This window comes from Pezoporus wallicus, unplaced genomic scaffold (assembly GCF_028554395.1).
Source record: "Pezoporus wallicus isolate ANWC-B61680 ecotype Strahan unplaced genomic scaffold, APGP_CSIRO_Pwel_v1 contig_5908, whole genome shotgun sequence".
Taxonomy (NCBI): domain Eukaryota; kingdom Metazoa; phylum Chordata; class Aves; order Psittaciformes; family Psittacidae; genus Pezoporus; species Pezoporus wallicus.
In genome coordinates this window covers 1,400,952-1,425,944 of record NW_026635282.1, presented here as the reverse complement: position 1 = coordinate 1,425,944, position 24,993 = coordinate 1,400,952, and the positions used below count along the sequence as shown (strand labels likewise).

Here is a 24,993-nt window from a genome sequence, read left to right as displayed (position 1 = left end):
CATCAATTTAAAATATGAGCCTGCCATAGCTGTCGCCAACTGTTCCTGTATCATTTAAGCAATGAAAACATTAGCAGTTTTACAAGCAAATGTTCGTACTGTGAAGACTACTATAAGCCTTACTGGGACTGTTTTACTGTTTTTAGTTTTGGATTGTCAGTGGCAACAACAAGCAGGCCCATTTTAAAACAAAATAACCAATGCTCTTTGAAACAAAACAACAAAAGTGAGCAGTTACGTAATCTTTTATTCTTTAAAAATAGTACACTCGAGTTTTTGAAAATCATCAATAAGTATTTCCTTTGGCCAGTTCAGTGCCTCTGAGATAAAGAAAAACAGCTTAAATATTCAGTGTTCATGCAAAATATACCAATAGATTTACACTACTACACAAGTTTCCAGATTGTTTATTTAGCTTTATACTATTACACAACAGTTGGTCTTCAAATGTGGGAGCACTATAATAATTTAGCTTTTTTCTTTAATTCATCATTCATACACTGATTCCTTCTTTTTAGTCTTTAATACTAATTTCTGTACTGAGAAGGAACCTGAACACTCTCACAACTGAAGATTATTCTTATCTGATGCAGGAATGACAATGCATATCCTTGCTTGCTTAAGTTGGCCCCATCAGAGAAAGAGATGATGCAGTAAGAAAGTTTTGAGGAGAAGAAAGATTCCAGCTAAAGGAGAGCATTAGTAGTCATCAGCTAGAAAAGAAAAGGGTAAGAAAAACAGATAATTAGATTTCATAATAGGAAAGGTGCAAGAAGAATGAGAATGAAGCAAATGAAAATGCTAACTCTTACTTTCAATGGTAAGAATACAAGTGCTAGCAGATGTGCCTCTGTTGTTGACTGCTTTACACATATATTCCCCTTCATCTTCTGGGAAGGTTTCTGGCAAGTAAAGGCAATAGGTTTCTCCTCTTTCGATATATTGATAGTCCTCAGAGTCCTGCAACATTTCTCCCTCAAACCACCATGTAACTTCAGGTTTCGGTTCTCCAGTAATTTTAACTGTAAATCTCACTGGCTCGCCATCAACAACCGATGTGTTTTTCAGCGACTTCTTGAACCAGGGTGCTCCAGATCGAGCTTGATCCTCCTCATCTTCACAAGTAGAACCATTAATAATGCTTCCCTCCTCCTCTTCTTCCTCTTCCCTTTTCTGTTTTAAAATAAGTTGATTTAGAACATTTAAAGTGGCAATAGCAGTATGCCTGTCAGTGATAACTATTTGATTACAGAAAGTTACCACATTTCTGAGAAGCTGAAATGCCACCTATCCCACTAGATACCATAATGCACTGAATCTAGATATGGAACAAGCGAGGCTGTAATCTTAGGGCAAAATACAAGCAGAAAAAAATCCCGTTTTCAGACTATTCAGAGGATACTGCAAGAAGAGTTCATTGTATCTCTGAATGCATCAAGAATATGTGAAAACACCAAAAGCAATTTTACATTATTGCAGCAATTCACAGCAGCTGTTAAAACAGCATAATGTTCCTTTTATACCTCTAGCAGAGTTGCCATCAATGGTAATCAGAAGCTAAGTTACATGACACTTAGGACTGAGGAAAAGGCACTTTGTAATTTATACCTTCTGTAATGCGGCATCAATTTCTTTCTGTTCAAACTGCATGCGTAGTAACTTCTGTTCTTCAATTCTTCTCTGCTCCTCTTCTTCCCTGGCTCTTGCCATTTGCTCAAAACGGGCCTTCATGTTTACTTTGTGAGTAAATGGAGCCTCAGATTTCTTAGCTGGTCTCACATCTACCTCATCATCCTTGTGAAGGGGAAATTAAAAAATAGGGCTTACTTAACTACCTTTTAAATATGTGTAATAATAAACTTGAGTTTTGTAGAGCAGTAGTTCTTAACTGAACAAAGCCATGCAGAGTCCTGTTTTTCTCAGAGGTTTGCTGTTGGGTTTAAATCAAGTCTCTTAATAGCTTATCCCAGAGACAGCAAAATACTGGCAAAGTAATTTCAAAAATGTTGGGTAGAAAAGTACTCCTAAGGATTTATTTTCATATAAAAGTTGAATACTGTCATGTGGCAGTGGTAAATCCTTAGTGACTTGAGTTTCATGCCATAGTGTTTGGGGTAGCTTCAACAGCTAACACAGGTTGACCTTATGGAAAAATCACTACAGTGTCAGTCATTAAAAACTCAGAAATAAAAGGTAGGTGTTGAGCTGATTCTGAAGTGACTGACCACTGTGAATGAGAACCTCAGAATGAGGCTCAGATCAGGCTTGCTGCTGTAAAAAGTTTTGTGCACTGGCATGTGAAACATCATGAAAGCTGACATTAGTGTTTTGGGTCACAGAGCATTGGGTTGATTTATTGCTTAGACTAATAGCTTAATTTCGTGGTTTTCCCCTCTGAAAAATGCCAGAGATTCCAGTCTGAGGCATAGATAAGTAGACTTCCTTTTCTGCTCTATCCTGAGAAATGAGTAAAGATTCTAAGATCTGATCTTCAAATGGTATTGTTTTTTGTGTTTTGGTTTTAATGCATACAGTAGAGAATGAATTAGAGTTCAGAAGGGGAAGCCATTTGTGATGATTAACAGAGTAATTCTCAAGAATATTTCAAAGCCTCAGGCTGCCAGGTTTCAGATTGTTAAGGTGCTGAATTGAGGACTTTGAGCAGAAAAGATGTATGCTTCACCAGATGACTGATAATAAACTAGTGCTGTTTCTGTCAGGGATACTGAGGTGGGAACAGGAAGGAAGGGAGAAAATAATTTTGGAAATGTGGCAAACTTTGAAAGCAGCAGTACTGTCAACCCCTGGATTATCAGTGCGAGTTAAGTACATCATTAACATAAAGAGAATGCAACTTACCTCTTGAAATTTTTCAGCTTCCCTTTCTCTTATTTCTTCATCCATTGCTCTTCTCTTTGCTCGCTCTTCTTCAATCTTCTTCTGTATTTCTTCTTGAGACAGCTGTCCTATTTTTTCAAATTTGCTTTTTAAGTTCTTTGCCTGAATAGAACCACTTCTTTTTAGCTTTATTAATTCTTCGTATTCTTTGCTTAGCTCGAAAGTTTCACATTCTTCTTCCAGCTGTTCAGAAATTGCAGAATGATAAAGATGGAAAGTGCCATAGGTATTTTTACTACCTGTTCTCCCCACAGATAGGTGTAACTTAATACACTTGAACAGTTCTCTTAGTTATTTGAAATCAACATAGACATTTTCTCTTTTTTTTTTGTTTGTTCCTTTGCTATTCTCTAAACTAGATACAGATTTTACAGTATCTTGCTTAAATGTACCCTTTGTTTGAAATGGCTTTCAATAAGCCACCTTTCACAGACTCAGAAAACCGGATACGTAGCAATACAAAGAACTTAGTTATCTTGGATCAAGAATTTACCTTTCTGGCTTATTGCAATATGATATGAAATAACTTTCTAAAATACAGCTACTTTGTTAATTCAGTAAAAAGCGAATGAGATTTCAGGATGTTGTGGCTGGAAAAGAAATGTCAGTTCTGGATCTTGTAGTCAAACCCTGTCTGAAGCTGATATTGTTACTATTTTAATCCCTCCTTTTATGACCTCTGCCTGACAGTTAAGATGCGTATGCATTTTAGTTGGAGGACCCTGTCTCTCCCTTCTTCCCCAGCATGTAATATGAAATTTACTTAAAAAGTTCAGCTGAATAAAGGCTCCAATATAAGCTGGAGCCTTTATTACTCACTAGCTTAGCTTACCTTAACAAAAACGTAGTCCTCTAACATTCAAAAGAAATTAATAAAGAATCGCCACCCCCAACCAAATCAAATTGAAGCATAAAGTTTATGAACGTGATGTTTTAAACATCTGGTATGCAAAGCAAATTTTGTGTGATTTTTAAGATCAACTGTGAGAGTCTTCAAACCCTTGATACACTGACTAGAAATAAGTTGAGGCCACTGTAATCTTTCCTAATTAATTAACACCGTATTCCCTTGAGGAAAAGCAAGAATTTTGCTCTTTCTTAATTTCAAGTTTGTATTTTCATTTAGGAACTAGATGTTTCTGCTCTTCTGTTATTGTAAATACTACATAATAGCTTTAGTAATGCTGTAGAATTTTCAGAAGTGGCTGTAAAATAACATTAGAAGTTTGAAATTGTGTTTTTACTTTTAGGGTGGCAAGAGATAAAAGCATTTTCCTGGTAGATTAGTGATAAAAATATTTTTTTAATTTTGTGTAAGATGTATATGTTTTTCTATCTTTCATTCTTTTCATATAATGCTAGAAGTACTGATTTAAAATTGCTTCTAAAGGAATATTTAGTGACATTCTTAAATGATAATAACCGAAATTATCTATTTACTTTTATTCAGAATATGCATAGCATATCTTTTGATATACAAACCTCTCCCATTTCTTGTCTCAACTGCTGAAATTCTTGCTTCTCCATTTCCAACTTTTGCCTACGCTCCTCTTCTGTGCGTCTCTTTTCTTCTTCCATTTTTTGTCTCAGCAACTCCTCAAAATTAATTTCCAGTTTACCAGGTACAAGAGATTCTTGAGAAAACGTTTTAAACATTTCTGGTGATTCATCATCCAGCACCTGCTGGAAATTGAGAGCATTAATGATACCTGTGGTGAAATCACAGCAGTGCTCAGGCACTCTAGTACATAAAACTGAGTATTTTGCCACATCTGCCACAGTAAGATGCAATGTGGGTATTCCTCTGATGTTTTGGGAGGGAGTGTGTTTTCAGGAATGGTATTTGACTTTATGTCTTCCTTATTACAATGCTACACTTTTATAATGCGGGTGAAGGGGATCATATAAAATGCAGTCTTTTTTGCAAGGTGATGAGAGGATGTCCCCTTAATGCAGCTTTGGGACCTGAAACAATTGATTCCCATTTTCTTCCCAGACTATCATTACACAAAGTGCTTGTGTTTCAGTGTCACTGCTCTTAACACTGAAGTACATGTACTTGTTATCTTTTCTTAAGCAAACTAGATTAAATTCCTGTGCTTAAGCAGCACCGGTATTCCCAGTAACCAGAACTGAACAGAATTTTCTACAAGAAACTCTTCTTGTGCACAGATTGATTATACAAAGTTACGCTGCCAGTTCATTGGTTTTGTACAACCCAACAGCAAGGGTTTTCTCATTTCTGTCCTTTCTAAGGAAGGGTTAGGCTTTCATAGTCATTCATGAGCAAGCCACTTATTTTGTAGCTAATTCGTAAGGAGGTAGGGCCTAGGAAAGGTGAATTTAACTACTTCGAAAAGCAGGAAGTGTAAGAAAAAACGCTTTATCAGACTGAATTTGTTGAAACAAAGTATTACCAAAACAGGAAACTATGCTACAAAAATGGCCAGGGAGCATGGCAGTCTCTTGAGTTTAAGCAGCAAGGTTAAGTTCTTGATAAAACCAATATAAATGTATGTTTGCGCATGTAACTATGTAAATTTATTAACAGATTGACTCGGCAGAAATGTTCTGTGGATAAATGTGAGATTTTTCAATTTACTGTGTTCATCTCACATTCTTTAATGCAACGTTGTGGGGTCTTTTTCTCTGGTTTTTCAAGAATAATGTGATTTCTTTCTGCCATCTTTCTAATTTGCTGTCTTTGGAAAGCAAAACCTGGGTTGCATTAAGTCTTGCATTTGCTCAAACTAAATAGGTAGTTACAAGGTGTTGGGGATACAGTTTCTGGGAGCAAGTCCAAAGAGGAGCATGAACCCAGAAAAGACACTGGGAGGTGTAAATAGCTCTTCAAATGCAAAATTAAAAGAAAAAAAAAAAAACCCAAGTCAAGAATAAAATAAGAGGAAAAACAAACGCAGCTCTGGTTGATGTTTCTTTTTCTAGTTGTACCTGAGTTCTCCTGAAGGAGAACTCTGGATATCTGGACCTGTATAACTTGACTGTGTAAATCATGAGCTTGAGAGTGTGTAAATCGTGACATAAGTCATGGAGGTGAAGTATTGGAACAGGTTGCCCAGAGAAGCTGTGCATGCCCCATCGCTGGCAGTGTTCAGGGCCAGGTCGGACTGGGCTTTGAGCAGCCTGGTGTAGTGGAAGGTATCTCTGCCTGTGGCAAGGGGGTTGGAACTAGATCACCATTAAGGTCCTTCCAACTCAAAACATTCTATGACTGTATTAGGTCTGATACTGATCTAGAACTGCATGGCGATGTGGCTTTTGGCACTATTTAATCAGTGCATGTTTGAAAAGCCTTGTTACAAATATGGAAGAGCCCAGTGTTCCTTAAACTGTAGGCATTCCCAATAGTAGTCGTCAAATGCTAGAAGGAATTGAAGGAGCAAAACTTTCATTTGAGAAAGGGTTTTGACTAGCTTTATAAAGAAACAAACTTTTTTTAAAGAATGATTCTTTGGCACTCCCTTTTCTCTGTATTGCTACTTAATGCCAGTGTAACTTAACACCTTTCACTGCTCCTTGTGCCATCTCAGTTTGTATGTCTGTCTTGATCTATTTTGCCCATATCTTTTTTTATTTTTTACAGCTCATTTTTTTGCTTCAATCCCACTCAAATACTGCTGCTATTCACTATAGATGTCCTTCAGATTTTCCCTCTGAGTAAGCTTATAGTTGGACTTCAGCCCCCATTCCTTCCATTCTTCATTTGTTTTGCATAATATGAGCAGATTTGTTGCAATTGCATTATGGAGAAGTGGAGTTGAGAAAACAAAGCTGTTAACTATTTCCCTTAATGAAAACAGTGCATAGCCCTGTAGTTTCTGGAGGCTAATCACAGCTAAATTAGCAAAGAAATGTGAAAGTCTCTTGTTATGGTGCATTAGTTCACATGCTTATCACTTCAAGGAGATACGGAACCTAAGTGGGCAGGAGAAGCATTAATTCAAAATTTACCACTACATGTATGTGTAAGCGTTAAAAAGCTGTGCATGTGAGCAAACACTAGCGGCTGTCTGCTCTGCGTTTTTGAATCGTGGAGTTACAAAAAGGCAGCAACCCAACTTATTCCTGGTTTAAAAAAAAGAGGACAAAAATCAGCTGAATTTTGTGATGTACAAGCTCCTTGTGGTCGGTTCAATAAATATTTTGTGAAGTGGGAACAGATGGTAGTGAGAAATGATCCTGTACCAGCCACAGTTTGCAGCAGTCAACAAATTTTCAGTGGGAAACAGTGACTGACAGAAAAAAGAATGTTTTTTTTTTAATCTGTGCTAAGACAGGTTCTTTATGCATTCTCTAATAGACTGTCAGGGGTGAAAGATGGATGCTTCAGTCTGAAAGTGATCACCTTGGTGGTGGGAAGCATGGAAGTATGAATGCAGAAAAAGTAAACATGAAATAGGGAGATCCTTCCGAAAGGAGGTGGTGGTTGTGTTTTCCAGCAACAATATTGCTACTTCTATGTGTGTACGCTTTCAGATCTAAAATGAATCAACATGAAAGAGGTTCTAAAATAACTACATCATTTAAATGCTTAAATAAAAATTGTGTGAGATTTTCCTGCTTCTGAAAGAGATGACTAATATGTTCTTAAAATGTTTAAAAGTAAATCTGTATTGCTGCTACATTGTGGAAAATAGGGAAAGCATGGTCTTATATTTGTTATAAGTAACAGAAAATGTTCATATTCAAGATGCTGATTAACAGAAACCTTCAAACATGAAAATGTAAAAATACAATTTCAGTTAATTTCTTAAATCACTGAACGTTTTCACTGTCTGCAGTTAGAGTGCAATCATAGACTCTGTGCTGCATCTAACAGATTAAACCCTGTTTAATCAGTGATATTTTTCTTGACTGGACACTTGAGCTTAGGTTCTTGCTACATGGAAGCAGAAAAAAAGAGGTTCTCAAGAAAGCAGGAAGAAAACAGAGGATGGCACATTCTTTCTTCAATTTTCTTTTTTCTTTGTCTGCTGGCTTTCCATAATGTAATTGAACGTAGAAGTCCAGTATAATCATATAAAGTTTTAATTTCTTTCACAAGCATTGCTTTGTATGATGAAGAAAATTCTATTAGTTATGCAGCTGTTTTTTCCCAATAAAACCACAGAGAGGAATGTAGGAAGACACTGCCAGATGACTGGGTTATTCCACAGTTCTGTATGGTGGGTCTTGCCCTTCCTTTTGAAACAAATACTTAGGTTTAGGTGATATTTGTGTAATTTAATACTGTGTTTCTTAACCACCACCGGTAAGTAACTGGCTTATATCCAACAGCTTGAAGTTGTTGGAATAAGCATGAAGAATACAGTGAAAAGCTCCATGCTGGTTATTTCTTAAAATAATGTTGCCACTTTCTGAAATTGGGCATCTTTCTCTGCTTTAGCTGGTGCCAGTATCTCAATCTCAGATCCCTGAAAATTTTTCTTCAGTGTAATCTTAACCCAAATTTTAGAAGTCATTGCATATCACAGAAATCTGAATGTGTCTAAGGAAGATCCATATTACAAATTGTTCTAACAGTAAGTGCTACAAGTTAGGGTTTTTTTGTTTCTCTGAATAAGCAACAAAATACAATAAAAGTATCAGCTGACTTCAGCCTCTTAATTTTTCCTTCCTAAAGGACCACAGATGACTAGAAAATTCGCACTTGCAGTGGGCATTTCTCTAGTATGCCATTAATTAGGCTTTACCTAGTAACAGCTAATTGGTGGCTACCCTATAAAGGCAGGGAGATAAACTTGGAGAAGTAAGAGGAATTGCTTTTCCCAAAAAAAACCCAAACCCTACTTGTGAAAACATTCTGCTTTCTAAATTTGTTGTATCTACCATTGGACACAATACCTGGTTTTGTCTAAATTATTTGAAATCCTTTCTAGGCTTGCTGTGAGGAAGGATTTTTCTGTGATTTTTGGTAAATGAACTTGATTAGTTTACCCTACCACATTGTAGTAAGTACTGAGGTAATCTAATTACTGAAAGAGTTGAAGCATGCATTCTTAACTGTAGTTACAGCTTTCCCATAGAGCAGATTTAGAGTTACTTAGGTAAAAACAAAACTATATACTAAACAAAAATGCGATACCATGTTCCTCCTTGCTTCAGCAAATGCTCTTTTTTCTTCTTCAATGCGTCGTCTTGCATCTTCTTCTGCTTTCTTCTTTTCCTCTTCTCTCCTCTGTCTTTCTATCTCCTCAAAACTGAGTCTGAGTTTACCAGGACGGAATTCTTTAACAGAATTTTCAGATTCTTCATCATCACCTTCATTTATCTTCAGGAGAGGAATAAATAGAAAGGACTTTACCCAAACATGGCAATATTCTGTATAGTAAATAGATATTTCATTAATTCCTTTCTAATCTTTCATAATTATATTTTTCTCCTGGGGGGGATTTATTGAGAATTTGGTTCCCATAAGAAATATTTTAGTCTTGGTTTTAGCCAGGAGGGAGAAAAGAAACATATTTTGGTAACCTATATGTAGCTTCTGTAATTCCTAAAAATATGTTGAGTGTGCAATTCAAAGAATAATGTGTTATAATGAAAAGGCTGGACAATTACGTATGTATTTTACAGTCTTGGGGATGGATAATTTACTCTAAATCACTTTTCTTTACATCTCTTTAATAGACCTTTATGCTGTCAAGTCTTTTTGTTTGCATATAAATTGTTTTCACCGTTGCAGTTACCAGTTAAAAAAATGCTGTAAAGTTTTATAGCAAAGCTAAATCAATTAACACTTTGCTATTACCCCAGACTGAGATTTTTCTTTCTTTTTTACTTTTTTTTTTTTAGACATTTAATCATCACTGAAAAAAGGGAACTGAGATACTCTGATCTCTTCACTATTGCTTGTCTCCAGTAACACTTATCTGCAGAGAGAAGGCTGTGGTTTGCAAACTGCAATCAAGAACAAAAGACTGAACCATCTTCAGAAGACATCTCAGATTTCTTTTGGAGTACAGAAGTTGTAAATTATATTACTTGCTAATAAATGCAGATACAGTGGTAGACATGAGCAAAACTTCAGTAAGAACAGCTAGTGACTTTATTAAGTTCTCTCTTCTTCATTTTCTTCCCTGATCTCTTTCACCAGCATCCCCTGTCCAACCCCAAATAAAAAAGTGCTTTGTCAAGGTTATTGGTGTGGAATGGTTAAATGATTTATTCGAGGTGGGGGTGGAAGAGTAAACTACAATTTAGGTACCTCCCTAAACCTAGAACTCTCTCTATTTGGACCAGTTGGGAATTTCAGAGTTTCAGCTGTCTCGAGGTTCTGTGGTTTGATTAGTTTTTTTCTTTTTTTTGAGAATATAAATGTCCAAGAATGTTTTTTAAATGTAGTCAGCATAGTGATCTTGAGCTGTTTATCCAAGAATGTTCAACCATAGTTATTATACTCTGTTTTTGCAAATTTGTAAAAATAATATTTTCAAAGATGTAATGAAAGAATAAAATCTCTTTTCTCATTCATCTTCTTTGTATGTGAATCATAACAAAGTCATAACGATCGTAACTGTACACGGGAAAGATATTTAAATACAGAACTTTAAAAATGCTTTTGGAATATAGTGAAGTGAGGAAATACAGACCAACCTACCTGGTATATCTTAACATTAAGTGTGTAACTCTTGGTATGATCAAAGAATAAGATAGTGAGATCTGTTTAGAATTGATCTAAAATAAGTGTGGTTTATGATATAGAACACATACAGAGGCAGTTTTGCAAGTAATATAAAACAGGATTTGTAGGCTACATTTCTGACAACTTGAGGCTTAATCTAGTAATTTCTGATACATCGTTGTTTATGCCAGTACATACAAGAGAGCTGACTGTCTTTTCTACCTTGTTTCATAAGAGCAAGGTTGTAACGTATGTATTTATCGTAAGTAAATACATGGGAATAAGAAATAGCATTCTGTTACTACAGACTGTCTTCATAAAATCTGGTTATTGACACATATGAAGCACTAGTTACGAACAAAACAGACAACTGGTTGTCTTCTTGAGGGTCTACTGCTTGGGGTACTACAAAGTGTAGGTATAAAACCTGCTAAGGTTGCTGGCAGACTTAAAACACATGAATTTCCTGGATTTACCAAAAGAATCTCAAGCGTTATGTTGGTGTGGTTACTGAGTTAGAGCTAAGGTCAAAAATACATCGGAAATTTATTTTTGGACTCTTAAAACCTGCAATATAGTAAACAGCAAGAAAAAAGAATCAGATACAGTAAAGAATATAAAAGCATATCCTAATGTAAAAATTGTATAACTCCATGAACAAAGCATGCATTTACCATTCGCTGCCTAGCTTCTTCAAAGGCACGTCTTTCCTCTTCTAAACGCTGTCTTGCTTCTTCCTCTGCTTGCCGCCTTTGATTCTCCTGTCTTTGTCTTTCAAGTTCTTCAAATGTCACTTTCAGCTTACCAGGAGACAGAGACTCTGGAGTTTTGTTGTCTTCATTTTCACCCTGTGTAAGGAAAATAGAATTGTTATATCTTAAATAACAGATATTTATTTCTTAGATACTTTTAGATGAGTGGTTTACCATGACATTTGAAAGGCACTTGGTTTCCTTAAGGGATGGGGTTTGTTCCTCATATTTTAGCTTCATTTCTTCATCCTGTCTCTCTCTTTGTTCTGCTCTCTCCTTTCCTGTGTTCTCGAAGTTTATTTTCATCTTCCCAGGTGTTTTGGTGGGTTTTACAGGCACTACTGTAACCAGTAGTGAATCATCCCCTTCCTGTCCAAAAAGATATTTATTTAGTTTTCATAAAGCTTGACTTCAGACTCATTTCTTCCTAAAACTGTTGTTTTCACCTCTATACACCACACCTTCCAAAAGAATTACTTGTATTGAGTGTTAACCACAAGAATAAACCCATTTGCCTGTAACAGTCACTAGTTTTCTTGAAATTCCTGAAGAGCATCAAGACTGAATTACACTTTAAACATAACTGCTAGCAAACTCCTTGATTTCTACGTATTTTCATTAACAGTATTCGTGGTTTGGAGAAGAACAGGTGGAATTTTGATTACATCATTATTGCAGCCACAGTCCACTTCCAGTCTTACATTTAATATGTAAAGGAAACACTGTGGTTGGAATAAGCTAGTAGTTCTGGAGGCCAATATGTAATTTGTCAGGCATAGTAATTTTTTCTGAAGGATGTTGCTGCTACAATGCTATTTTCACAACTTGCCAAAATACATTTTGCCCTTTCCTGCCCCCCCCCCCCCCCCCCCCCCCAATACCATGATTAACAGGGATATTGAACTTAAAATTAACGGGTTTTTTTTTTTGTTCCCCAAAGCTGTTGTAGGAACATGATTTTCTTGTGTTAGTGAAAGACAGTAGGACATTTAGACCTAGCTTTTTCAAAGAGAGCATTTACAAGACTTAAAATCCAAACACATACAGTAAATTAGTCAGTTAAAAAGAAAAAAAATTGTTAACTGAGGTGTTCAAGCACCTGTATATTGACAGGATCCCCTTTTAATTTCAAGTTTAAGGCAAAGAGCTTTTACGATGGTACTTTCCAAAGCCAGAGGACTTGGAGTATCACTGCCAGTATACCTCAAATTCCCTCTGGTAGCTTTGAATATATTTACATTTTAGATGTTTTTAACTAACCACAAAGTATTCACAGTGCAGACTCTATTTCAAACTGAAATAAATTGACTTAAAGCAGAGACGATTCCATATACTTTAACAATTTGTTAGCTCCTTGGTTGGATTTCAGTTAGGTATTTGTGCGCCGTTTTCCCAGCCCAAATTACAATAATAACACAAAGTGAATAAAAATGTAGGTGAACATTTCTTAAAAAAATCTGATTACCTCAGCTGCTGATTCAGTTCCCGTATTGTTAAAGTCATCAATCTATTAAATGAGAATTTCATATGATTACATTACTTTGGCTCTTTGCCTTAGATTTGCAAACACAGAACTGGAAATTCTTTTTGTATCATCAGTGATACATATGTAGTGCTTAAATTCATAGAGATGATCATGACTGAACCTTTGTTGGAGTACTCTGGATAAGTTAGCTTGTTGAGGAAGAGGGAACATAAAACATTACACAGAAAGTAAGCTAAAGCATTCTTAACTCTTCAGTGATGAACTGTTAAGATTTCTGAGAAAGGTACTTTCGATGTCCATTCTTCATTTAAGCATTCCAAAATTGCATAAGAAGAAAAAAAGCTAAAGCAAACTCATCGATTATTTCTGATCCAAGGCATGTTATCATCCCCCCAGCTCCTGCAAAAAGCCTACTGTCTTCACTTTACATGCTCTTTGCAAGTTAGTGTATAAAGCTAACATACTTTCTAAAATTCTGCATTTGTACTTCTGCCTTAGAGATTAGATAAAATATATGCTGGAGATATTTCCAATTAAAAGTACAGTTTAAACAATGTTAAAAGTCTTAGTAGAAAATACTGTCCAAGTCCTTCTTGGAAACTGGTTCCTCCTATAACACTCTTTCTTTTCCTACAACGAAATCAAAGCCAAATTAAGAACTGCTGTCTTTTGGTTAAATAAAATCCATTTATGGTTATAGCCTATCATTTCAATGCTCACTCACAGCAGTATTCACAGTACTGAGGAAAATTTACAAAAGGAATTAAATATGATACCCCAATGCAAAATTCTATGAAAGGCAGAATTTGCTTTCTCAGCATTGACAAAAATTGGACTCTGTTCATGTATACATAGATATGCAATAAAAATTCACAAATTGGCAAGTGAGACATGATCTGGATCTTCATGATTTATGATTTGTACTGCATTAGTACCTCATCATTTTTGCCTGCCAGTACCATTTTCTTATTGCTTGCGTTAGTTCATCTACCACTGAACTGTACTCGCTAATGTATAAGCAAAGTTTGTCTAAGGACTGGTAAAATATAAGAAACATTTTCAAATTAGTTTAGAAAATTCTATAAGCCCTTGCATGCCTGTGACACCAAAATTTGTGCCTGATTCACATTCCTACCAGGTTTCTGCCTCCTGGTTTCATCTGTAACTCAAATTTAGCACTTTAAAAAACAGTTACTGTAAAGAAGCAAAGATGAAGATTATCTAAATATTATCCCCCCTTCCATCCCATTGAACATCCCCATGTAAATCACCGCTATCAGAAATCTTAAGATTGGATCTTTCTGATCAAGACAATTTTTTTCTTGTGGTGACTGTTTACACTAATGTCCTGACTGTTGTGAGCAGGTGACCATACCTCCTGGGCCTTTTTTGCTAATTCTCTTTGAATTTTTCTTTTCTCAATCATATCTTGTTCAATTCTGCGCTTTCTTTCTTCTTCCATCCTTTTTCTTTCTTCTTCTTGCCTTTGCTTCTCCATTTCTGCAAACTTGCCTTTAACAGTTCCTGTGAATATGAAATGCAGAGTTCAGTACTTACATCATGTATCTAGTGAATTATGTGGCCTTTAAAGCCAGGTCTCTCTTACCTATCAGCTTTGGAACATAACCTTTTTCAATTTTAGATTTTGAGTCATCATCTTCATCAGATCCAAGCAGTTCCTTCATCTAGTTGATGAAACACAGAAAATAAATTGTCTTTAGATCTTAAATAAAATTGTGATATTATTGTCTTAAAATACTGTGAAAATATTTTTACATACAATATTGAATATTAAAACAACACAAAATATTTGCAAAGAAAATAACCTCCTGCTTTCTCCTGTTCCATTCTCTCTCTCTAATATATTGTTCTTTTCTTCTTTGCTTTTCATCTCTAGATCTCCTTTGATTTCTTTCTTCCCTTGCTTTCTGCATAGCTTCAAATTTATCCTTTACATCCCCCTTGTGAAGCTTGGGCACATAGGACTTTTGGACGGGTTTAGATGAAGAAAGCAGAATCTTGGTGAAGATAAAGAAGAAATGAAGATAAGTAAAAGAAAGTTGAAACAGATGGACAGAAATATTCTGATAGATTGGATTAGGAAGAATGTAAAAATGTAAAACAGAATTTTGGAATTATGAACTTTGTGCCACTAGCTGTCATCAGTTAAGCAGCATTTTATTCATTCATAAACGGTAATAAATACTGAAAATCCCAAAACAACATTTAGCTTTGTATTAATCTTAGGCTGTAACTGTAATGAACAGCTAAATAATTAAGTATATGAACTTTGTGAAGGTACATTTTCAGTTACCATGTATCTGAATCTGTATTCAAATACATATTTATAGTGCTGATTTTGATCATAAGCAGTCACCGAAAAGCCTCTCTACCCCTAATATTTAAAACAGTTATAAAGACATAGACATATGGTAGAGTATGTATGTTTTCTTCTGAAACATTTCAACAGCCATATGGTTTTTAAATAAATAGTGGTACTTGTTAATTTAAAATTTCCAATGCATTATATACTTCTTTTTCAAATATTTAGAGAAACTTGGAAATCCATCAATTTTACGTTGTAAAGTGCCAAGATCACTGGACTTGCAGGACTCTGGTACTGAGACAGCTAATGGACGCTTCTTTGCCAATGCTTATCCTGCACATGCCCAAATAGAAGTTCAGTAAGCGAAGTTCCCACTTTTCAGAACTACTGTGAATTTTTCTCTCTTTTTACCGTAACGACTCCAGGAATGTTCTCAATATAACAGTACTGAAAAAAATGGCTGAAAACATTCCATGTTTCATATTTTCCACCTAAACCAATAGGGTTTATTCCTGTTGCTCAGTAGCCTAATATTTACAATTTAGAATTACACGTGAATGTGCCCAGAATTTCTCCCCAACATTTAAAGTTTCTTAATATTTTGTTACCTTTATTTTGCCTTTCTCCTTCATGTTTTTTTTTTGATAGCATTAAGACTATATTTCAGAGATTCCATCAAATCAGTCTCATTAAGCGACATCCAAGTGCCCTTCCATTATCTTAAAATAACAGCAATACCAGGAGATTTCCACTATAATTGTCTTTTACAATTGCATATAATTACTCTTTTTGCAAGCATTAGCTGTAAATTACTACATTACTTCAATTACTTTAAAATTGGTACATACCTCAGTTTTCTGTGCAATGTCATTCATGGCTACTGTATTGTGTTCTGCACCTGGTTTGTTTAAGATTGCTTTCAGTTTCTACCTGAAAGAAACAGTTGAAGTTATATTCCTTTCTTTTCCTTTTAAATGATGCTTTAACCATCTTCCAGTAAATAAGTTTGCATAGGCTGAAACAGATGTATCACAATTTCATTTGGTCCTTTGAGGCTTCTGAAGACATGAATAGGTTCTAAGTGTGCAACAGTAATTAAAAGAACAAGCTTATGATTCTCTATGCATGCTACATATCTTAGATACTGGGTTTTAATTTCCATTTATTTTTTTTTATAAAGGAGACTTTGAGCCAAGCTCTGGCTGCCCTGGCTGATGTGTTGCAAAACTCTTGCTCAGTGCTCATGCTAGCAGAAAGGAATGTGCTTGCACCTCTGCCACTCCGCTCCAGTTTGACTTGTGAGCCAGTGAGCTCAGGTTCCACGAAGTTTGTAGAGTGCTCAGGCCAAAACCCCCATGGCCTCCTGGAGATGCTGCTTTGCCTTTGTACAGCTGTCAGGAGGAAAGATGGCCCATGGCTGGGGGAACCTACCTGGATATCAGAGATGCAGCTGGATCTCCTGCCTGGGTGAATGCTCTTGCTTGACTCCCAGCCAGGCTGGCACCTCTCTTCACCCAATATGGGAATACAAAATAATGCTTTCCTTTCTCCTAGGGCTACTCTAGGAAATACTAGTGCTAAAAACTATGAAATTAATTAGGTGAGCCACATACATACTTTAAAGAATTTGTATCATTTAATTGTGGGCTGGAAATGGCACTGCATTTTTAAAGAGAAAAGTGTTACAGATTTTAAATTATGCTGTTTTTCTTAGGAACACAACAGAAAGGCACTTCAGGGTCAGGACAAGCCTTTTGCCTTCCCCCTTTTTTTTTAGATCGTGAAAGATTGTGGGATGAAGGAAATCATTGCTGTCATTGTACTGTACCAATGCCCTGAGTCCCAGGCAAGCCTAAAAAGTCAGCATGCCAAACATAGAATCATAGAACAGTTAGGGTTGGAAAGGACCTTAAGATCATCTAGTTCCAACCCCCCTGCCATGGGCAGGGACACCTCATACTAAACCATGTCACCCAAGGCTCTGAGTGCAAACAAACAAACTCAAGGGCTCAAAGTAAAAAGGCTAGAAAAGTAGCTTACTACAGGAAGGAATTTCTCACTTGTGGTTTAGAGGAACTGAAGTCAGGGCATCTCATGTTCTGGAAAGTTAAGCTCTTAACAGTTCTTAGCCATTAAGTTCTCTAATTCTTAATTACAAACATAAACATTGTAATTTTTATGTGGTGTTAAAAATAATTATCTTTAAAAGTTATTTTCATATAAGCTCTTCAAAAACACCAACATCATAAATACTACTAGTGCTGCTGTAACTGTACAGACTAAATGAAATTCTTAGATACCTTGGGATATTTTTCCAAATGAAAGGAGTAGCAACATATAAAACAGGAGCATTTAGCTACCAATCACTGCCCTGGCTTATAAATTTCAAACTCTTCGAATTCAGCTTCAACAGAGATGTTCTGTAAAACTTGGATGTCCCTTTTTAACAAATGAGTACAAAAAGTCATTCCCCCCCCAAAATCAGAGTGACAAATAGCCAATTTCTAGACTGATAGGAATCCAAGACACTACAGTTCATCACTTATGAACACACGAACATAAAATTACTGTTAGCTCTTATTTAGACTTTCAGATTAGCAATAACATGTTAAAATCCTGTTGTGTCTAGAAAGACAGATAATTGTACATCTGCTTACGTGCAATTAATTGCAGGAAGAAAGTTATGAGTCTAAGAAAGGCAAATAACTTCACTAGCATCCTTGTGGTCTCAAGGTCCCTACACACTTTAATATGCATCTGTATACTGTGCAGCTGGGTTTGCACATCTTTGTAAACTTTAGCTTAATTCATGCATGTAAGCAAAATCTCTGCTGTTCAATGTAACTTTAAAACTAGTTAAAACAGAAGAATAGCAAAAGAAGAGAACAGAAAAGAACTTCTCTAAGACCTGCTTAGAAAAATGAAGAGGTCAAAAGATTTTAAGTTTTTCTTCCCTACATGTGGCTTGAGAGCCTATAGCCTTATACTTAAAATGCAGAAGCTGAACGAATTTACTGCACGGACACATTAGAAGACAAAGGCACATCAAGCACTAGTACAATTCATGCACTGAAGTAGCCAGGAACATAGAGACTCTGCAGCCTTCATATAGGGCTGGAGCAGAAAAGTAAGCCCCAAAGTTCATCTTTCACAAGGAATTCCATTTCACCTAAATACCTCAAGTGGAGGTTGCTGCTAACCTTCACTAGAAGAACATACCCTGTGTCTATATGACTTCATCTTAAAGTAATGTAAAAAATTACTATTTTAAAGTCTGATTTGCTTATTATGTGCAATTTACTGTAGGAAGAAGATAAAGAGCTTAAGAACACAATTTAGCTTTTGAGCTTTTGGATCAACTTTGTCTTGAACTCTTCTGATGATAGCTCCAACTCCCTGAACCCTTGACAGTGTCACTAAGATTGCTGGCAGCAGCAAGATACCCCCCCCCCCCCCCCCCCCCCCCCAACAAATCTGAAATCGTCTTTAAAAGTGCAAATGTTGCAAGAAATTTTCTTTGCAAATTCCTGCTGTCTGAACTCCCAAAAGTGTGCCAGTCCAACAGGTTGTGTGCCATAGAGATGGCAGATACATTTCTGCCTTTTGGAATACTGCCATAACTGCTATTACTTCAGGCTACTTTCCAGTTCTTTGGCATCACTACCTCTTAATATGCTTGAAGGTTAGCCAGCTGGCTCTAAGACATTTTGCATCTGCAAGTCACCCTACCTCCACCTTTGATGCTAAAAGATATGGATAGAAAGCAATAGGGCATTACTGAACATGACACCACCCATGTTTGCACTTTGATCAACCTTGAGCAGGAGCAGCAGCAGGACCCTGCCCCAGGCACCCTTCAAGGCAGATGAGTGATTTCCAATAGACAATCCAGAATCTTCAAGAGAAAAAGAAGTATTCCTTCAGATTTGGCTAGGGTCCTGAGTCAAGGACCACTGCTTCAGGATCAACAAAAGCAGATTGAACCTATTATGTATCTGACTTAGCATCAGAAGAGGATCCACACAGTCAATGTGTTGCTGCTGAGAGAACTGAAATGGCTAAGCCAGGTCCTGACACCTACCAGTCATGAGAGAACAGTGCCTTCATCATCTACCACTACCTTTGCCTGAAGTATGTGGTCATAAATTTTCCATCCCAAGAAACCTTGACTTACTAATTCCCTTTTGAGATGAACTAGTTATATTTTTAAGTTGCATATATATATATTCTTGTTTTGTAGTACGCATTTTCCCATCTAATACAAATAATGCTTACTCTTAGAGGCAACAAGAGTTTATTTGTACATATACTTACTTCAGAAGAGATCTGTCCTCCTATTACGAAGCTGTCCAACCTGAAGATTCATTCTCATATTTTCTTTTAATTTCCTGAGATCAACATACCCCAGTAAAAGCTGTAAGAGCTCCTCATTGACTGCTCCCACTCAGAAAAATCCCAGATTATAATGTCAGGCATACCCATGATCACAAAATTAATTCAGCTTATTACTAGGCTCTTCTCTGCCTGTCTCATCACTCTAACATTCACCTGACACTAGTCTTTATTTTTTATCCTCTCCATATTTCACCTTTCCTATAATGAAACAAAATATCTCAGAAAGAATTAGTCTGAGGTTATAATGTTTATACTGAAAGTAAAAGACTGCAGTTTGACTTTCAAGAGAGGTCTACAGTGAGATTTTTCCTAGAAGAGAAGTTTAAACTCCAATCCTTTGACCAATGGTCCTACCTCAGGAACTAAGTGGAAGAGAAAATGACATTACTCGAATGACTTGGCTGGTTGTAATGCAGAGAGTGAGCTCTAAGAAGTTTCAAGTGAAAATTTAACACAAAACCAGCAACAAGTAGGAAACTGGGCAACAGATTAGAAATACTCTGTAAAAGAAAACTGACTGGTTTCAAGCATCTTATTTGTTTGCTGTAAATGAGTGAGCTGTCACCTTCAACAGGTCTTGATTTGTTATGGTCATAGCACTTCTTCAACTTTTCATGCAGACTTCCTCAAACCTTACTTCAGGCAAAATAATCAAAGTAAACAAAGAAAACCATGAAGGGGACAGAATGTTTGATGGCGCACAGGTCCCCACATCCATATCCTTAAATTTAATAATTTCCATTCTGAAAGGAGGTCAGAGTCCTCAACTGATCAAAAACCATTGTACAGCTTTAATTAGACAAAAAACCCTCCCATAAATAATAAAATTCCCCTTTGTTAGAAATCACAGAAGTTCCTGATTTTCAGTAGGATGATTAACATCCTCACACAAGACATGGAAAAATACCAGCATTTTCCTGAACTGAATACTACTCTTTACAATAGGAGTGCGAAGCCAGGACTTTAAATAAAGTCCAGTTCCTCTGTGGTTTCTCCTTTCAGGAGGCCCCCCTGCTGTCCTACGGCTACTGTGAGTTATAAATAAGCCCTTCACAGCACAGTCTAAGTTACGTTTACCATCTGTCTCCTCTTTGCAATCTACTTGCAGGGAAGACTCCATTATATAAGAAAACCATATTGTGAGGGCTGGAAACTCACTACTTGCAGCCAAAACACTCAGGAGAGGAAAACACAGCCCGCTGTGTTAAAGTATTTAAGAAAATATTAAGCAGAACTGGGAGGAGGAGGGAAAGAGAGCCGTGTCCATCATTTATGTCCTTACCGTAACTGGTCTGGAATGACACCGACAGTTGTTGTACTAAATTACAGATACTAAAGTAGATACTAAAATTATCACGCATGAGGGAAGATTCTGAACCAGCATAAACCATCAGCTCCACTGAAGCCAAGGAGTTAGGACAGTTAACACCAGCTGCCTAAGCTTCACGTTTTGTAAAACACAAGATACAAAGCTACCTCCAATCGATTGTATTACCTTCATTAAGTCTTTCTAGTTACAGACTAGAACACTTACCAACCACTGGCCCACATAATCCAATTTCCAATTCTATACACAATATTTTCTTCAATCATTAATTTTATTTCACTTCAATATTTATTGAGAGTCTCAGAATAGTTCTTCCAGGTATGATGTTATTATTAAAATATATTCATTATTACGGATTTTGTCTATGTTTATATGACTATAAATACTCTTAATGTACAGTACTGTGCAGTCCAACTGCTGTGTTAAAAAATCATATCATCTTTCTCTGTAGAAAAGGTCTGTTTGTTAATTTCTTAGTCTCTTCAGGGGCTATTATGGGGTACATAAGCTCCAGAGCAAACATAGTGGGGCTGAAAGACTGCTCGGTTATAGGGAAGCCCTGCTGAGATCTTCTGGCCCAAGATACCGCATTCCAAGATATCCATTGATCCTAATCATGGGTGACAGTAAATTGTGAACTGAGGTCCCCAAGAGAAGCAGCATGCTGCCCCATGCCACAGTTCCTCCATCCCCCGCTGTGTCACAGCAGCTGAAGAGAAGTGGTGTGACTTGAGCTCATCTCTTGCTCACTGACAGGGCTGCAGGAATCAGGGTACTGAAATGTGGGATAAAATTCTGGACACGAAGAGCTACTGCAGTCTGCTTTGTCCCTTCTCCAATGGCAGGACACAGCCTATCTGCCTCTTCTCCTAAATCCTCATGGTCAACTCAGACTGCACACTGTGGTGGTCACTGTGCCTGTGCTATGCTTCTGCCACAAAGAAGCAGTCTCCTGGCTTCCTGGAGCTGTTTCCACCTGACCAACTCTACTCTCCTGGTAATGCTGATGCCTGCAAGAACCGGATCGTGTGTAATACCTTCATGCGAGCGGGTATGGCTGCCTTTGGTGCACAGCAGAGGGTCACTCCTACTGTTGCTTCCCAAACTTCTCTTCCACTGCCCTTAGCCTTCCTTTTTGTTCCCCCACAGCTTCCAGAGGGCTCACCATGGCACTGTTCCTTGTCAAAGGAGTTTCAAAGGTGAATATGCAAGTATGGCAAATGACAGGTTGTCTGACTTCTTCTGCTGAGGAAACTACTCATTTGAAACATTCCAAATGCCCTTAGAGAGGATATTTCTTAGGCACGTCTTAAACCATCTGACCAGATCTTGCATTTCACCAGGCTGTGCTTCTACATATACTGGACATACTCTCATGCTTCTGTATGTCCCTTAATACACGTGGCCCTCTTAAAAGACTAATTACTATTTTACAATTTCATTTCAATGGACAGAGAGATTTAAGGTCTCTTTAAGACCTGAGTGCTAAGATTTGGAGTAGCACCTTGTCTGATTTCCAAAATACGAACTCGTTTCATTAAACATGTTTTCGCAGCTGTTTCTTGTGTCAGCACAAGCCCTTATTTGCCTAACACAAGTAAACACATAGTTTGTAAGCTGTCACAGGTAACCAGTATTTTCTCCCCAGCCACGCTGTCTTGCAGTCATCACCTCAGGACGAAGCAGAACCTACAGACGCATGCGGACGCCTTTGCTGCTGAAGACCCCACCACCAAAGCCGAGCCCTCTTTCGGTGCAGACGTGGTTCATCAGCAAAGGGGATTTTATACCAACTTTTATTAAGCGCACGTCACGGGAGGCAGCCCCGCTCCCGCGTCCCCTCACACGCCGCGTTACCGCTGCCCGGGCTCTCCCCACTGCCGCCGCTCGGCTCCGCAGCGCTGCCCGGCACAAGCCCCACCTGCGGTCGTTTCCCTTCACCTCAGCTCCGAGAAGCTCTCGTCGGGGCCGCAGCGCCGAGCCCCGGCCCCCTCCCCCCCGCCCGACCGTGAGAGTCCCCCCGCCCCGGGGCTGGCGGCGCCGCAAGCTCCGCTCGGCACATCCCGTTACCGCCTGCTGGAGGCTACGGCTGCCCCTCAGCCCGGCGCTGCCCCGCCGGCTGCCGCCCCGACCGAGGGGGCCTTGCCTGCGGCCCCCGTCCGCGGCGGCCGCTTCTCCCGAGGCACCTCGGGGCTGCCGCTCGGCCCGGCCACCAGCGGCGGGTCCTGACGATGGGCGCCGGGCTCCAGCGGGCCGGGCAGCAGCCCGGGCCCCGCCGCACAGCAGAGAGCGGGGCGAGCCGGGCCGGGCTGTTCAGGGAGCCCTGTTCCTCTGCGCTGCCGGCGGAGCCGCTCTTACCTGTGAGCGCTGCCCCGCCGCTGCGGCTCGGCGTGCTCCCTGCGGGCGGGCTGGCGGCTGCGGAGCGCCCCTTGGCTGCGGCAGCCGCTCCGGCGAGGCAAGTTTCCATAAAAGTCGCGACGCGCGGCCGGCGCCCGCATTCCAGGCGAGCCCCGCGCCGCGGCAGCTGTCCCGTCCCGTCCCGTCCCGTCCTGCCCCAGCTCCCGGCCCCGCTCGGCCGCGGCCCGGCCCTGCGGCGCGGCTCGCCATGGCCGGCCCCCCACCGCGGTGGGGGGCACCGCACAGCCCGGCCGCGCCACCCCGCACCCCCCGCCGCGGACAGCCGCCGGGCCAACAGGCTTATTTTGGGCTGGAAGCACCGCGGAGCTATAAATAGCCGGGGCACGGAGGCCGCTCCCCACTAGCTCTCCCCTGGCCGCGCGGTCCGTGCCGCAGGGCAGCGGCCGAGCCAGCACCCGCAGCCCCGCAGCCCGCTATTAGAATAGAGCTGACCCGCCGCGGCTGCTCCAGGGCCGCGTCCCCAGGGATCACCGCCTCGGGCGGCGGCAGCCCCGTCCCCCCGCGGCCGGTTGTCAACACGTACCTGCAGCCACCGCAGGCTCGGCCGCCGCCGCCGCCGCTTTCCGCGCCCGGCCCCGAACCGGAGCTGGAGAGAAGCGCGATCCGCGCCGAGAGCGCTCCCCTGCCGCGGTGTCCTGCCCTGCCAGCGGGGAAGCTTTATACCCCCGGTGGCCGGGTCCTGGGTCGTCTATGGCACATGGAGAGCAATCAACTAATAATAGTAATGTGACAGTTAGCTGATGGAGCGGAGAGGAATCTAGCTAGTGCCAGACGGGCGAGAGGGAGAGTGTCTGCTTTGAAACAGCCTTTCTCTGGAAACTTTACAGAGGCTGAAACATGAATTTATTACACCAGAATACATTCCTTTTCCTGCTTAAAGATGACTTGTTTCCTACACGTACAACTACAAAGTCTCCAGTGCAGAACTTTCCTCTTCCTGTCCCGCTTGTACTGTGTCTATCATGCTGGAGCCTAACTTCCAACTGGATTATCAGGATGATAACCACATGGCCTTAAGCTTTACAAACTCTGAGCAACAGCCACCAAATTAAAACACAAAATGTGTTTGTCTTTTGAAGGACAGTGCAGGAACTGTCCCCCAGTGCCACCCTCAAAAGAGCCATACCCGTATTTCTGAGGCAAAGGTGCAAGGTTTCAGTTGAGGGTTGGGCTTCCCACTCTCAGTAAAGTAAGTTTTCAGCAGATGAACACAGGTTACACATAAAGTTGGGCAGTTCAAAGCAGATACACATCGCCCTTCTGAGGGCCCCACATCATTCTGGTGCCCTCAACATAAAAAGGACATGGAACTGTTGGATCAAGCCCAGAGGAGGCCACGAGGATGATCAGGGGACTGGAGCACCTCCCATATGAAGACAGGCTGAGAGAGCTGTGGCTGTTCAGCCTGGAGGAGAAGGCTGCGTGGAGACCTCATAGCAGCCTTCCAGTATCTGAAGGGGGCCTACATGGATGCTCAGGAGGGACTCTTCATTAGGGACAGTAGTGATAGGACAAGGGGTAATGGGTTAAAACTTAAACAGGGGAAGTTCAGGTTGGATATAAGGAAATAAGGAAGTTCTCTCACTGTGAGGGTGGTCAGGCACTGGAATGGGTTGCCCGAAGAAGTGGCAAATGCTCCATCCTCAGTAGTGTTCAAGGTCAGGTAGTAAAGAACCTTGGACAACATGGTATAGAGTGAAGCATCCCTGCCCATGGCAGGGGGGTTGGAACTTGATGATCTTAAGG

General features: G+C 39.5%; 2 protein-coding genes across 26 annotated transcripts in view; one reads left to right on the top strand and one right to left on the bottom strand.

Annotated features, from left to right (window-relative positions):
• The window catches only part of FUBP1 (far upstream element binding protein 1), a 35,305-nt gene extending 25,377 nt beyond the window's left edge, over window positions 1-9,928 (top strand). For all 11 annotated transcript variants that reach the window (XR_008973159.1, XR_008973160.1, XR_008973157.1 and 8 more), the window contains one exon: window positions 9,715-9,928. Coding sequence is in view for 7 of the 11 variants with exons in the window: in XM_057417212.1 (XP_057273195.1) it covers window positions 9,715-9,732 (18 nt within the window). In the remaining 4 variants the exon portion in view is untranslated. The remainder of the gene's footprint in view (window positions 1-9,714) is intronic.
• Window positions 228-23,953, bottom strand: NEXN (nexilin F-actin binding protein). 15 transcript variants are annotated; one of them, XM_057417074.1, is made up of 14 exons: window positions 23,771-23,953; window positions 15,956-16,037; window positions 14,608-14,799; window positions 14,388-14,466; window positions 14,157-14,305; window positions 12,761-12,802; window positions 11,470-11,664; window positions 11,218-11,391; window positions 9,005-9,190; window positions 4,381-4,581; window positions 2,860-3,081; window positions 1,609-1,794; window positions 813-1,173; window positions 228-713 (listed from the first exon to the last, which is right to left on the bottom strand). In XM_057417074.1, the coding sequence occupies exons 2-14, from the start codon at window positions 15,980-15,982 to the stop codon at window positions 700-702; spliced, it is 2,028 nt and encodes a 675-aa protein (XP_057273057.1). In that variant the 5' UTR covers window positions 15,983-16,037; window positions 23,771-23,953; the 3' UTR covers window positions 228-699. The 15 variants fall into 15 exon arrangements, with proteins under 15 accessions (XP_057273057.1, XP_057273072.1, XP_057272986.1 ...); XM_057417089.1 differs by having other exon boundaries at window positions 15,956-16,033; XM_057417003.1 differs by lacking the exon at window positions 23,771-23,953 and adding an exon at window positions 23,188-23,407 and having other exon boundaries at window positions 15,956-16,033.
• Window positions 23,954-24,993: the final 1,040 nt, after the last annotated feature.

Bases quoted from the DNA above. Each gene is read 5' to 3' on its own strand.
- NEXN (XM_057417074.1), bottom strand. From the start codon at position 15,982: ATGAATGACATTGCACAGAAAACTGAG. The intron at 14,306-14,387 runs GTAAGAGAGACC...TCATATTCACAG, and splicing joins TTATGTTCCAAAGCTGATAG to GAACTGTTAAAGGCAAGTTT. The intron at 9,191-11,217 runs GTAAATGCATGC...CCTCTCCTGAAG, and splicing joins AAGAAGCTAGGCAGCGAATG to ATAAATGAAGGTGATGATGA.